The 14,834-nt window shown below is 35.7% G+C and overlaps 1 protein-coding gene across 1 annotated transcript in view; it reads left to right on the top strand.

Annotated features, from left to right (window-relative positions):
- The first annotated feature begins 1,278 nt into the window (after positions 1-1,278).
- The window catches only part of LOC150095802 (TWiK family of potassium channels protein 18-like), a 40,293-nt gene continuing 26,737 nt past the window's right edge, over positions 1,279-14,834 (top strand). The window contains exon 1 of the mRNA XM_090410114.1: positions 1,279-2,024. Within this exon, the coding sequence (XP_090266240.1) occupies positions 1,577-2,024 (448 nt within the window). The 5' untranslated portion in view covers positions 1,279-1,576. The remainder of the gene's footprint in view (positions 2,025-14,834) is intronic.

The raw sequence follows: 14,834 nt of genomic DNA, 5'->3' as shown, positions 1-14,834 counted from the left end.
CTCTCGGTATCAGTCATTAAAGCTTTTTCATAATATTCCAACCGAGTAAAAATGAATTCTGGAAAAAAAAATAAATAAAAAAAAAAAAAAATATATATATATATATATATATATATATATATATATATATAGGCTTGCCAATAAGAATAAAAGATTTATCGAACGTGGCAACATTGACAAGGAAGAATGGAGGTTACATTTAAAAGCTTATAAACGCATTTGGTTAAAATAATTTTTTGGTTTAATAGCAAGTCTATAGTGCTGAGAACCTTTGAAAATAATCCCATATGAATTTTCTTAAAGATAATGCATTAGCATGTAAATATCTTCATCCTGTTACCACTCGCGCCTTCGTTTAGGATTCTCAAGGTGAAATACTCCTTTATGGCCAATTACTGGATTGATGATTTCAATTTATGGACTTAAAACGTTCAGAAACCTACTAAAAGGTCAAAAAATATAAAACATCATCGTTCATGAAACGGAGCTCTTAATAATCTATAATGAACATCACCCATTTTGAAGAAGACATCACAGCAATCCTGGACGTTATTAATTTAATTACTATCTTATATACTGAACTAAAGAAAAGTTTGATGGGATTAAACTTTCAGTTGAAAAATAGCAGAACAACTCATGGCTCTACTAATACTCGGAGCTGGTCATGAGAGCACCGCCCCCCCACACTTCTGGTAACATCTATGGAAGATGTTAACCCGAGAAAATAAACAGAAAGTGTCTGCAACACATCCACTCTAATGGTGATTAAAAAATAAAAAAAACGTCGCAATCATCCCTGCAGGATTTCTAAAAACCTTTATAACCAATATTACGATATAAAATTATCAGCTAAATTACAGAGAAATGATTCACTTTCTTTTCTCGATAAAATAACAGATCTGAAAAACCTAAAATCTCTCTCTCTCTCTCTCTCTCTGTAGGAAACGAATACACGAAAATGGATACCTGCATGCTATTTATATCAATACATCGCCATGAAGATAACAGCACTCACTATAAAGACGGAAATACAGTACATAATAAAATACTAATTTATTATATTATGTCTTATTATCACGTAGCTTTTGTTTATATATTTATAATATAGATTCATGAAAAGATCTTTCCATTTTTAGTTCTAGATTTCAGAACTACTTAAATTAAATTACAGTGTGTTTAATTTTGAGGTTGACCTATCTTTTCTGTCGAAGAGCAATTTCTTCTGCTTTCAACTCCGTTTTCTTTTCTTTTCTTTTTTTTTTTTCACGGTATCGCGCATGTTACTTCTGGTTAATGGAGGGAATGTTATTTCTGTGTATTCGGGCATTTCATCTCCACCATCTAAAGTTCTGTATGAAGTATTAACAAAATAACCTTCCAGTATATATTTTATTATACTCCTGATGCTTCCATCCTAGCTCAGTTCTTCAGGGAATGAGAGAACATACACTTTCCGTGTGAGATGGGCATCGCATTGTATCAAGACACCCGGTGACAAAATATAATGGATACGGAATATCCAGTTTGTTGCTTGCAACTTTCACATGAACGGCTTAGTGGATGTTTAAGGTAAAGGATGCAAGTAGAAAGGAAACGTGTTACTAGACAGTGCAGGGGCGGGCACAAAGGTCAGAAGCGATCATCTGGGGGTAAATGTAGGACTTGTTGTCGAAAATTTATTGCGTTTATATTTTCACACGTGGGTCTGTGCGCGTTGGTTGTGGGGTACAGCGTGATGGGTGCTTTTGCATTTCGAGCTCTTGAAGCCCCAAACGAAGTTAAAAAGGTGACTCAGGTGATTGACATGAGACGAGAAACAGTACGAAAACTGTGGAATATTACTAATCAGTTTAACGTGCTATATAAGGAGAATTGGACCCGTATGGTTGCTGATGAGGTCAGAGAATTCCAGGCAAAGTTGATATCTGCTGTCAAAGATGGATATGATGGAAAGGAGGGTGCTGGTCAGCAGTGGTCATTTTCAGGTTCTTTTTTATATTCTTTGACAGTTATAACCACTATAGGTAAGTGTAATAATTTTTATTAGAAATCATAATTAGACAAAATATTTATTTATTTGATATTCTCACTTAGAAAATATAATAATAAAAAAATAAAAGCTAACAACACTTTGTATTATATGGATAAGCTTGAAGTAGTAGTATTAAAATGCTTTTGATATGTAAAAAGTTATTAAACAAGGACTCCATTTTTACTCATCCATTTGGCACTTGAACTTTTTAAGGACTTTTCAGCTGAAATTCAGTTAACTGATTTCATTGGTGGTGGTGGTAGCAGCATGGTTTTCCTTCCCAGAGACTTTTTAACTTACAATATGCAAATAAGACAGAAGAAAACACGTATTTAACAAACATAGTATATCAGTCTTCATAGCTTAGTTGCTTTTGCCATAATTCTAAATAGTATCTTATAGCTCCAACCAAAACCTTGGATTGTTTGGAATCAGTGCACAAACATTCAAAACTAAAACAGTATACTGAACCTTGAAGTTTCATGTACTGCATTCATAATTTAAAAGCCATTGCATATAGCTCGGTTTGGGTATGAAAATGAAAGCTAACATTAGAACAGGTGAAATTATGTACTAATGTTCACTGTCCGTATTTCTTAAACATACATAGAGTTATATTAATATAAATAATTGGGAATAATTCTGTAAACCTGTGCTGATCATCCTAGCATTCATACTTCATTTTATATCATTCTATTCACATTTAACACCTTGCAGATTCAAGAACCTTTTGAGAGAAGGTTTTGTTACTATTATTGTTAAAACTGACGAAGGCATCAGACTTATTGTTGAAGATCTTGCTCGGTGATCATCTTGCCTATTATATTCAATTTTAAATTTATTTGCACTCATTCAGAGACTGGCAGTGCCCCACCACTCTCCATATGAAAAAAACTCTCCTTCAACCGCACCTTTACACAACTTTCAGGAATTCACCCCCCCTTGCTCTGTATAATTTCCCATGTATTAATTCTGTAAAATCTACTCACCAGCTCAGATGTCTGTATCATTATCACTTTTATTTTGTATACTCTCCCAGATGATTTGGGAGATTTCTCCCAGATGCATTGACTTGGGAGCATCATATTCCTCCAATTTATAGTGGCTACAAACACAACTCGTTACATGCCATGATGCACCTTGCCCATGGGATGACCGGTGACGTCTTTCCAGGCAGTGTATTTCAGACTTTCTGTGAGGATAATATATATGTCGAACTACAAGATTGGTAGGATTCAAAGGGAACGGGTGTGCACTATTAATCCTCCCAAGAAGAAGAATTGACTAAATTCTCCTCCCTAATCCAGCTCTCACCACCACGGTGAACTCTGGAACCTTAGCCATCAAGTGGAAGATTGGGTATCTACCCCAGTTTGAAGCTTTATCAGATACAAACAAGAGAAGGAAAAGTTTAGAAGCCCTAAGGTGCAGTCCTACCACCAAACTGAGCTTCTCATTGCTGGTGACCACCCAGATGAATTTTTTTTTTACTCCACTGTCTCAGGATAGAAGAAACTGAATTGTCACTCCTCCGGAAAACGACTCGGACAGATTAATGGATAGGAGCAAGACAAACAGAAAGGAGAAAGAAAATAAATGAGATTATCTGGAATGTTTCTAACTTCAAATGTCAGAAGTATTCACAAATATCTAGACAAAGCTTTAATAGAAAGAGAGAGATCAAATTAGCAATAATAACAGGCACAGGGAAAAATCAAATAAGGTTCAGATGAAACAGATGATTACTTCTATATCTATAATGGAGTCAAAAAGGATGAACGAGCAAAAGCAGAAGTAATGATTTTCATTCATAAATCAATTTAAAAAATATCACACATTATAAATGGTGGATAAGGAGTTGAAGTTTAGGGGGCACATTGCAAAAGTGGCCAAATCAGCTCATCAAATCACTTGGTTGCTGAAGAATACATTGACAAGCAGAGACAAGTAGGTTATTGTTCCTCTGTATCGAGCCTTGATAAGACCTTGATAAGACCCCATCTCGACTACTGTGCCCAGATTTGGTCACCTAGGTTTCTTCTTGATGGGGAGGAGGTGGAGAGGATCCAGAGGCAAGTAACCAAGATGATAGCAGGTCTGTGGAATGAACCTTATGAGAACAGGTTGAGGATTGCAAAAATTGATTGATAGGTAGAGGAGGGGAGATATGATTGAGACATTCAAATTACTGAAAGGTTTCTATAAAATTAATTCAGAAGATATTTTTGAGAACAGGGCTGGTTGTGGGAGGACTGTGGGGACATCCATGAAAACTGAGCAAAAGTGTGGTTAGTAAAGGTGTTAGAGCTGGGTTCTTTACTTTTAGAGTGGTGAATGAGTGGAATGCACTCCCAGAGTCTGTGGTGGATGCTGTGACAGTGAATGCGTTTAAGGCGAGGTATGATAGATACTGTATGAATGTCGAATAGTTGTGATGAATATGATTTGGGGCCTCCCTCGATGAGTCTAATGACTCCCTGGAGTTGCCCGTAATAATAATAATAATAAATACTGGAGTGAGGGAATGCTAGAACTAAGACTACAAATAAATCATGGCCTCCTGTCCGTTATTGGTGTCTATCCTTGGAGGTAACAGAAAGTAACAATACTTTCTATTCAAATTTACAAAAAATAAAAGGTAAAATAAACCTGAATGACTGTTTATTAATAACGGGAGATTTTAATGTCAGAATAGAGAACATTCCATTTTGTACAAATATAGGAATAAATGGTGAAGCTATGTGCAATAGAAATTGATAGAGACTTGGAGATTTCTTCACATATGACTTAAAATTACTAATATATATATATATATTTTTTTCAGTCATAAAGCTTGCCATAAATTCACATGGGAAACAAGAAACCTAAAAAGGATAATTGACTATATAATAGCTAATGGGAAAACAGCTAACGTGATACTAGATGGCAGAGTACTTAGTGGTGCAAAGATTATTATTATTATTCAGGCCTCCATGGAGTCAAAAGACTCATCATGGGAGGTCCTTCCTAAGAACATAAAGCCTGTCAAGACTCATTGAAGGGAGGCCCCCCCCCTAAGAATCACAAAGTCTATCATACCACTCCTTAAACTCATTGACCGTTCTCACTCTCACCACTCCATCAGGCAATGCATTCCACGGTTCAACCACCCTCCATGCAAAGAAACCACTCCTCACCCTCTTGCTCGCAGTTTCCTTTTGTAACTTCCAGGGATAGAAGATAGAATCTGATCATTACAAGGAAAATTGAGAAAAACCCCAACTGTTTAAAATTAACCAAATCAGTGGAAAGAAAAATCCTCAGGAGTCGTTTAGATTCTAACTTTTGGATCACCTGGCCAGGTTTTGCATGGCCAGGTTGGCTGAGTGGTTAGCGTATCTGTTCTCCAGCCAAAAGGCTGCAGGTTTGAATCCCACTGTGGGCATGGATGTTTGTGATTGTCTGTGAAATACTAGTGGTGGTGGTTTGTAGTAGATGGCATTGGTGTAGATGATGAAGGTAGTTGCAGTCGGTGGAGTCTTGGAGACGGAGAGTTGTAGGTAGGTGCCCTACCTAGTTGAGTCTTTGGACTCCTTAGAGGTGTTACATAATAATAATGTCAAAAATGTTAATTGCCTCCATTTGCAAAGAATAAATGAAAACGCAGAACAACTAAAAGAAAATGATATAGAAATAGAGTGAAATAATTCAAAAGCAACAGATTGTCTCTTGAACAAAAGGAAAGAAGCAGAAAAGGAGAATAAAAAATGATAATATTGGAGCAATAATCAAAGACAAGAAAGAAGCATATAAACAATAGATAAATAAAAATTCACAAGACACAAAAATTAATTATTATTATTACATGACACCTCCAGGGAGTCCAAAGACTCATCGAGGGAGGGCACGTACTCCACAACTCTTCGTCTCCACTACTCAATCCACCAACTACAATTCATCATCTGCCGCTGACCACCACCACTAGCATTCTTATTGGCTGGAGAGCAAATACATTGCCCACTCGACCAACCAGGCCGGCAATAATTATAATTATTAATTATAAACACAAAAGAGCAACAGTAAAAAACTTGCAGAAAAAAGAATATAGATAAATTATGGACTCTACAACCATGTTATAAATAACTATTTTAATTTCCTGACATTTTGATCTTCATATTAAGGTCATCATCTGGAATATACGCATAAATACAGAGACAAACTGAATTACATTTCACACAGTATGCTAAAGAGACAGTGATTTGATCAACGGTTATTCTACTGGCATGGCCTCTAGTGAAAATAGAATATTAAAAAAAATTAAATAAAAAATAAATTAATTACTTAATTAAAAACTACATCAAAGCTATTCTATTTAAGATAACATCAGAGAAATATTCTTTCATATAGATAGTTTTCTTACAGTAACAATGATATCCTAATTTAACATGACAGTCGTTTTTCTTTTCAGCCATTTTCTGTCCACTGCTGGACGAAGGCCTCCTCCAGTTTTTTCCATCTTTCTCTGTTTTTGCCGATGGTTGACCAAATTTTCCCAACAAAATTTGACAGTTCATCACTCCATCTTCTTTTAGGACGTCCTTGGCCTCACTTCCCTTCTTTTGGAATCCAGTTCGTTAGTATGGTGGTCCATCGCTCATCTTCTCTTCTGGATAGATGTCCGGCCCATTTCCATTTTAGCCGTTTAGCCATTTTAGCCAATATGGTGAAGAATGATGTCAGTGATGTGAATCCGGCTTGTTATCCAGGTGTTTCGCTTATCTTTTAATGTGATGCCTAGCATCAACCTCTCCATTTTTCTTTGAGTTGTTAGTTTATTTGCCAGTGCTTTTGTTAGCGACCAAGTTTCACAACAATATGGGATGACTGGAAGTATATACTGGTTAAATGTCTTCCTTTTTAAATAGAGTGGGACATCATTGTTTTGAAAAATGCTTTTCAATTTTCTGAATGCACTCCAGGCAAGTTGAACTCTACTATTAATTTCCTTTTGGAGTCCACAATTTAGATCAATGAGATGACCTAAGTATGTATATGAAGAGACTCTTTCCAAGAAATTGTTTTCTATTATTATGTTTTTTGGTGTTACAAAATGATTAAACATGATTTGAGTTTTTTCTCTGTTTATTTTTAGACCAACTTTTCTGCTTTCATGATATAGGTCTTCTATCATTATATTAAGGTCTTCTGGAGTGTTTACAAAAATTATATCATCTGCATATTTTAGGCGTGTTAAGTTTCTGTTATTAATTTTTATACCAAGGTTTGTCCAGTTTATATTATTAAATATTTCTTGAAGGACTGCTGTAAAGATTTTGGGTGATAGAGAGTAGAGTCTCCTTGTCAGACACCTTTTTCAGTTGCTATTTTATTGCTACTGGTGTGAAGTTGGATTGTTGCTGTATTCCCCAGGAACTCCCTGATGCTGGAGTGCTTTGATTATTGCATCAGTTCTGATGGAATCAAATGCTTTTTCATAACCAATAAAGGCTAAACAGAGAGGCAATTGGTTTTCTTCTGCTTTCTCTATTATTTGTTTTACTGCATCAATATGATCAATTGTGTTAAAACCTTTACGGAATTCTGCTTGTTCTACTGGTTGATTTGAGTCTAGAAGTGGTGTTAACCTGTTTGTTATTACTTTTGTGAGAATTTTGTACAGATTGGAGAGAATACTCATTGGTCTATAGTTCTTTGCCTCTTCATCTCTTTTTTTAAATAACAGTATCAGTTTTTCCATTTTCCAGTTTACATTTTTTCCGTTTTCTGGTGTCTTCCTCTCTTCTAGGCATAGATTTGGTGAATTATATTGTTTCTTCCCCATTTAATTAATTCTATGTCTTCACCAGCACATTTTCCATTTGTCTTAATGCCTGTTTTATTTCATCTTAAGTGAATCGAGCGATGAATTCTATATGCGATGAAGAAGAGTTATTTATATTTGATTTATCTATTGAAGGATCACTATAGAGTTCTTTATAAAATTCTTCTAGCCTGCTTAGGATTTGTTCTTGGTTCTTTATTATAGTTCCATTCTTATCTTTTTATTGCAGTTATTTGACTTTTGCCAATTGCTAAATGTTTTCTTAGTATTTTCATATTTTTATTGTTTTCAATTGTTTCTTTTATTTTTAGTGTTATAAGATCTTATTTCATTTCTCATCTTTTCCCTTATTGTTTTGCATATTTCTGCATATTCTATTTTAGAAATTAAGTTTCTATCTTGTTTCATATGTTGTCTCTTTTTTTAGCAGTTTTAAGGTTTCCTCTGAAAGTTTATGGTCTTTTTGTTGTTTGTTGCTTTTGAATTCATTGGCTGCTGAGATTATTACTTCCATTAGGTTTCGGCTTGTTTTATTTCTGTCTTCTTATTCAAATATATTTATTAAGTCTAGTTTTTGATTGAGTTTTTCTTTGTAATCCTTTTTTTCAATAGGTTTTAAGTCAAAACTTCTTGATTTTTTTTTTTTGTTTAGTCATTTTATTCTTTCCAATTTGGGGTTTATTTTATGCCTCTCACCAGTCGGTGGTCACTTCCTATTTTTACTTGATTTAGTACTGAGGTATCTTGAACTATTTCTTTATTATTACACAGTATATAATCCATTTCATTTTTATTTCTCCATTTGAACTTCTCCATGTCCATTTTCTTTTGAGGGCTTATAAATAAATACAAAATAAATTAATTACTTAATTAAAAACTACGTCAAAGCTATATTCTATTTAAGATAACATCAGAGAAACATTCTTTCATATTTAACATCATCATCATCATCATCATCACGCTTATCAACGATTTAGGCCTAGCATGGCCTGTTCTGGCCTTAGAAGTCATCGTTGAATCGTTTAAGGGAACGTCCTGGTTTTCTTTTTCCTAATGGCTTGTATTTTAAGGCTTGTGTTGGTAATCTTTCTGTTTTCATTCTTTGAACGTGTTCCATCCATTTATGTTTATATTTTTTAAATTTTTTCTATTATTGGTTCTTGGTTTAATTCTTTCATAATTTCTTCATTTCTTTTGTGATCAAATAGGGTATACTTTGCAGTTTTTCTCATAAACTTCATTTCTGCTGTTGTTAATCTTTGTCTTTTTGTTTTTATTATCCAGATTTCGCTTCCATACATTAAGACTTAGGGCTAATGTATTGTATACTTTTAGTCTGGTTTGTTTTTGAACTAGGTTTGGTTTAAATATAGAGTTAATTACACCTGTTATTTTTAAATATTTTGCATCTTTTACATTTATATCTTTTTCATTTTCATTCAACATCATGCTTGGAAATGCATACATCCTAGGTAGTTAAATGAATTCACCTGTTCTAAGATCTTGTTATCTATTACTATTTTAGTTCCTGCTGGATCTTGAAATACCATAATCTTTGGCTATCTCATTTAGATCTAAAATAGCTTTCTGTAAGTTATCTTCAGAATTTGTAATTATTATTTGGTCATTGGCTAAAAGGAGTGTGTTTAAGTTCACTGTAGGAGAAAGTTTAATTCCTTGATGTAAATTTTTATTCCATTTTATTATTATTTAATTTAAGTAGATATTAAAAAGAGTTGCTGAGAGGGGACATCCCTGTTGCATCCCTTGGTTTATCTCTCTCATATATGATAGCTCGTGATTTAATCTTATTTGTATTTGATTATTTTCATATATACTTGTGATAGCTTTTAGGATATTATTTGGTATTTGTCTTTCTTTTAATATGATCGATAATGTTTCTTTTAACTTTGTCAAAGACTTTTTCAAAGTCAATAAATGCAATAAATTACCTCAAGGGTCACTTTAGTGAGTACGGGCATGGCAAACCCGAGGTACCAGATGCAGGACCATGCCTTAATTCATGTAATATACATCTGTTATATTATTCTGTAGACTGGTCTCTCCTCTTCTTTGCTTCTTTCTCCTCTCCTTGCTCCTTCCCCCTGATGCTATTAGAGTATTCGAGGGCTAGGGGTGAGTCTTTCCTATCTTGCTAAGTCAATTCGTTTTATGCGGCCACCGAAGGAGGCAAGCTAGCCTCAATAGGTGCTGGTCCCAAGCCCGGATAAATGGTGAGGGTTGATGTGAGGAAGGGCATCCGGTCGTAAAACTTCAATGCCAGGTCAAACTATGATATGAGTCAAAGAGAAAATGATATAAGGGCTAGGGCACACCCCTTAAGCGACATGCAGCCACATCACCCTACAGCTGCGAGAAGTGGATGAGGGCTACCGCATCAAGGGCAGGTGCGGTTAAAGAAGCTAGCCCAGCAGGTGGAGAGGATGTTGCAAGTGGGAACACTGAATGTTGGAAGCATGACTGGAAGGGGAAGAGAGGTGGCAGACATGATGAGGAAGTTGGACATTTTATGTGTGCAGGAGACAAGGTGGAAGGGGGGAAAGGCAAAGGAACTGGGAGATGGATATAAATTGTTCTACTCTGGAGTGAATAACGAGGGGAAGAAATTCTGTAGGAATTGTGGTGTGTGGCAGAATGAAGGGCGAAGTACTGGAAGTGGGTAGAAGGAACGACAGGATCATGAGAATGAAATTGGGTCTTGGAGAAGAGCGGGTGGTCGTATTATGTGTATATGTCCCTCAAGTTGGTTGTACAGCAGAGGAGAAAGATGAGTTTTGGAACGTGTTAGATGAAGACATGAGGGAACTGGAAGAAAACGAGATGGTGATTGTCAGAGGAGACTTGAACGGAGACATAGGGAGACAGAATAGAGACTGTGAAAGGGTGCATGGTGGCCACAGAGTGGAAATGATGAACCAGGAAGGAGAGAGAGGGTTGTGGACTTTGCAGTAGCATTTGATCTGCAATTGTGAACTCGTTTTTCTACAAGAGGAAAGAACATTTGATAACATTTAGGAGTGGTAACAACAGTTCACAAATTGACTACATTTTGAGTAGAAGAAAACATCTTAAGGTTGTGACAAATTGTAAAGTAATTCCAACAGATCAAGTAGCACAGCAACACCGACTGCTGTGCGTAGACTTTAAAATAAGATCGAAGATAAGAAAATCTGGATGGCATGGGATGAAGACAATTAAGTGGTTTCGCTTAAAAGAGGAGAGTGTGAGGAATCGTTTTAGGGAGAGGGTGTTAGAGAGGATTTCGGATAGACTGGAAAGTGTACAAGATTGGTGGAAACATAATTCAAAAGTAATCCTGAGCTGTGTAATCGAGGTGCTTGGTGAGACATGTGGAAAGATTAGAGAGCAGAAGGAGGGTTGGTGGTGGAATAATAATGTACAAGTGGCAGTGATAGCTAAGAGGAAGGCAAAGCAGAAGTGGGATAAGTTAAGAGTGGAAGAGGAGAGAGAGGTGTACAGAGAGAGAAAGCAAGAAGCCAAGAGAGTTGTAGCACAGGCGAAGGCCATGGCATATCAAGATCTGTATGATCAATTAGAAACAAAGGAAGGACAGAGAAAAATTTACCAACTAACGAAATGCAGAAATAACGCAGCAAAGGACATCTTACATGTGAAGCAGATCAAAGTCGCTGAAGGAAGAGTATTATGGAGAGATGTGGACATAAGAAACAGATGAAAAATATACTTTGAGGGACTTTTCAATGAGGAAAATGCAAGGACTCACAGAGAAGATGGGCAGCCTTCTGAGGGGATGGTGCAGAACATCAGTAGAGTGGAAGTTATGGAGGCCATGAAGAGGATGAGGAATGGAAAATCGATGGGCCCTGACAGAATTCCAGTGGAGGCATGGAAGGCACTGGGGGAAGAGGGAATTGACCTGCTGTGGGACCTGTTCATGAAAGTTTGCCAACAGGAAAATATACCCGAGGAATGGAGGGAGAGTACTCTTGTCTCCATCTACAAGGGTAAAGGGGATGCACAAGACTGTAAAAATTACAGAGGAATAAAGTTGATGTCCCACACAATGAAAATCCCAGAAAAGGTTCTTGATGGAAGATTGAGGAAGGAGGTGGAGATTGCAATGGAACAATTTAGCTTCATGCTTGGTAGATCAACAACAGATGCTATCTTTGGGTTACGGCAGATGATGGAAAAGTATCAAGAGAAAGAAAGAGAGCTACATCTGGCATTTATTGATCTGGAGAAAGCATACGATAGAGGGCCAAGGCAAGAAGTCTGGAGGTGTCTGAGGGAGAAGAAGGTTCTGGAGAAATATGTCAGGTTGGTGCGGGAAATGTAAAGACAAGTATTCGGACCTGTCTGGGACAGACAGAAAGTTTTCAAGTAACAGTTGACTTGCATCAAGGGTCAGCATTAAGTCCGTTTCTGTTTAATATTGTGATGGAGGTGATAACAAAGGAGGTGAGAGAAGGTGCGCCTTGGACAATGTTGTATGCATATGACATCTTGCTGTATGCAGATTCAAGAGAGGAAGCAGGAACTAAACTGGAAAGATGGAGAAAAGTACTGGAAGAGAGAGGTATGAGACTGAGCAGAAGTAAGACAGAGTATATGTGTTGCGCAGCGGACAGGAGACAGATCTGGAGCTGGAAGGAAATGTCATCAGGAAGGTGAGAGACTTTAGATACTTAGGTTCAACAGTGGAAGAAGATGGAGGAGCTGAGAAGGAAGTGGGATGCAGGATACAAGCGGGTTGGAGGAACTGGAGGGAGATGGCTGGAGTGTTATGCGATAAGAGGGTGCCGATCAATCTGAAAGGCAAAATCTATAGGACAGTAGTGAGGCCAGCTATGACATATGCTATAGAAACTGTGGCCCTGAGGAAAAATAGCATCAGCAGGATGGAAGTAGCAGAGATGAGAATGCTTAGGTGGATGTGCAGTGTGACCAGAAAGGATTGTCTGAGAAATGACTATGTCAGGGGAACAGTGAAAGCTATGAACTTAGGAGCAAAAATACAGGAGGCAAGGTTGAGATGGTTTGGTCATGTGATGAGGAGGGAGGACGAATATGTGGGAAGGAGGGTCATGCAGATGGATGTGCAAGGAAGGCAGAAGCGTGGGCAGCCAAAGAAGAGATGGGGGTAGAAGAGGACTTGAGGATGAAGAACTTGGATGTGGTGACAGCCCAAGACAGGAAGGTGTGAATGAGACTCATTATCAACAGTGACCCCACTTAAGTGGGAGAAGCTGCAGAAGAAGAAGAATAAATGCGATATGTGTTTCTAAATTGTATTCTCTTCTTTTGTTTATTATTAATTTTAGGCAGAAGGCTGGGTATATACATCATCGTCCTTTTCTAAATCCATTCTGTACTTCTAAAATAATGTTTTCGTAATATTTCATTAGTTTGCTATTTAAGATTCTACTATATATTTTGTAACAGGAATTTAGTATACTGATACCTCTATAGTTTTTAGGGTCATCTCAATTACCCTTTTTAAAGATAGGAAACACAATTGCTTTTTTCCATTCTATTGGGGGGATACCAGTTGAGTAAATTTTATTTAAAAATAATAAGAATCTTTCTTTGAATCTTGATCCTGCATGTTTATACAGTTCTGAACCTAGTTTATCTTCTCCAGGTGATTTTCTGTTTCTTTCAGGCTGATTTCTAATTCTTCTTTAGTTATTTCCTTTTCATTTTCGTTAATTGTTTGCCAGTTGTCTTTTTTAAAATATTTATCTGTCCACAATTCTGTGCAGAAATTTAGAAATTCTTCTAATTTCAATTCGGTGTTTAATTTTATGTTTTCTTTAGTATCTGTATTTAGACGTTTCAAAATCTTATATACATTGGGTTTATTTTATATAAATCATGTTCTAAATTAGAAACAAATTTGTTCCATGATTCTCTATGTCTTTTTCTGACTTCTCTTTTAGCTATGGCTCTTATTCTTTTATATTCTATTTCATCTTCTAATCTTTTACTGCTTAACGATTTGTGATAGGTTTCTTTTTTCTTTTTGATTATTTCTTGGATTGTATCATCCAGATCTTCAGTTTTTTCCTTTTATTGAATTTTTTGGTCTTTCCTAAGCTTTCATTTGCTGCTGCATTTAGTATCGTTTTTATATTAAGCCATTCTATTTCTACATTTTGTTTTATTTTATCTAGATATTGGTTAATTCTTTGTTCATATAGCCATTGTACATTTGTGTCATTCAATGGTCTAGTTTTATAAACAAATGTTTCAAATTTTTTTTCTGTTCTTGTTACTTGTAGCCATTTAGGTGGTAATCTTAATTTTATTTTAACAAGGAAATGGTCACTGCTTATTTCATATCCTCTGTGAACTCTAACATCCAGTGAAAATTTTGATGTCTTTTCATTTAATATGAAGTAATCTAATATTGATTTCCATCCTCTTGCTGCCCAAGTATATTTATGTATGTCTTTATGTTTATAGAAGGAATTCATTATTTTTAGGTTATTATAAACTACAAAGTCAATCAATTTTTTGACATTCTTGTTTAGAACATGTTCTCCATATTATTATATTCCTATATTATTATTAATTTTCTTGTTTCCAATTATTTAACATAACAATTGTTATATTAGATTTAAGATTCTGGATTACTTATGGTTGTATTCATAGTTAAGCCTTAGGGTGAAAAGTTAAGCGGGTAGAATATGTGCCTTCCATATGCTTGGGATTTTTAGACCATCATTATTGTTAAGATTAGGGTGGTTGATAAGAATCTTACAGGCTTCCTTAAATATACGTTCATACCATGTTTTGGTGTGATGTAAACAATAGGTGCTTTTCCAAACAATTCTATGTAAAGTGTTCAGGGCATGATCAGAAAATTCTGATGTTATCTTAAATAGAATATAGCTCTGATGTAGTTTTTAATTAAGTAATTAATTATTTTATTTATTTATTTTTTTTTATATTATTTTCTTTTTTTTATTCTAT

Source organism: Typopeltis vanoorti, chromosome 20 (assembly GCF_054136105.1).
Source record: "Typopeltis vanoorti isolate ZY-2024b chromosome 20, IOZ_Tvanoo_1.0, whole genome shotgun sequence".
In the NCBI taxonomy this organism is placed as follows: Eukaryota; Metazoa; Arthropoda; class Arachnida; order Uropygi; family Thelyphonidae; genus Typopeltis; species Typopeltis vanoorti.
Note: the sequence above shows the minus strand (reverse complement) of the source record. Positions and strands in the feature narration are given on the sequence as shown.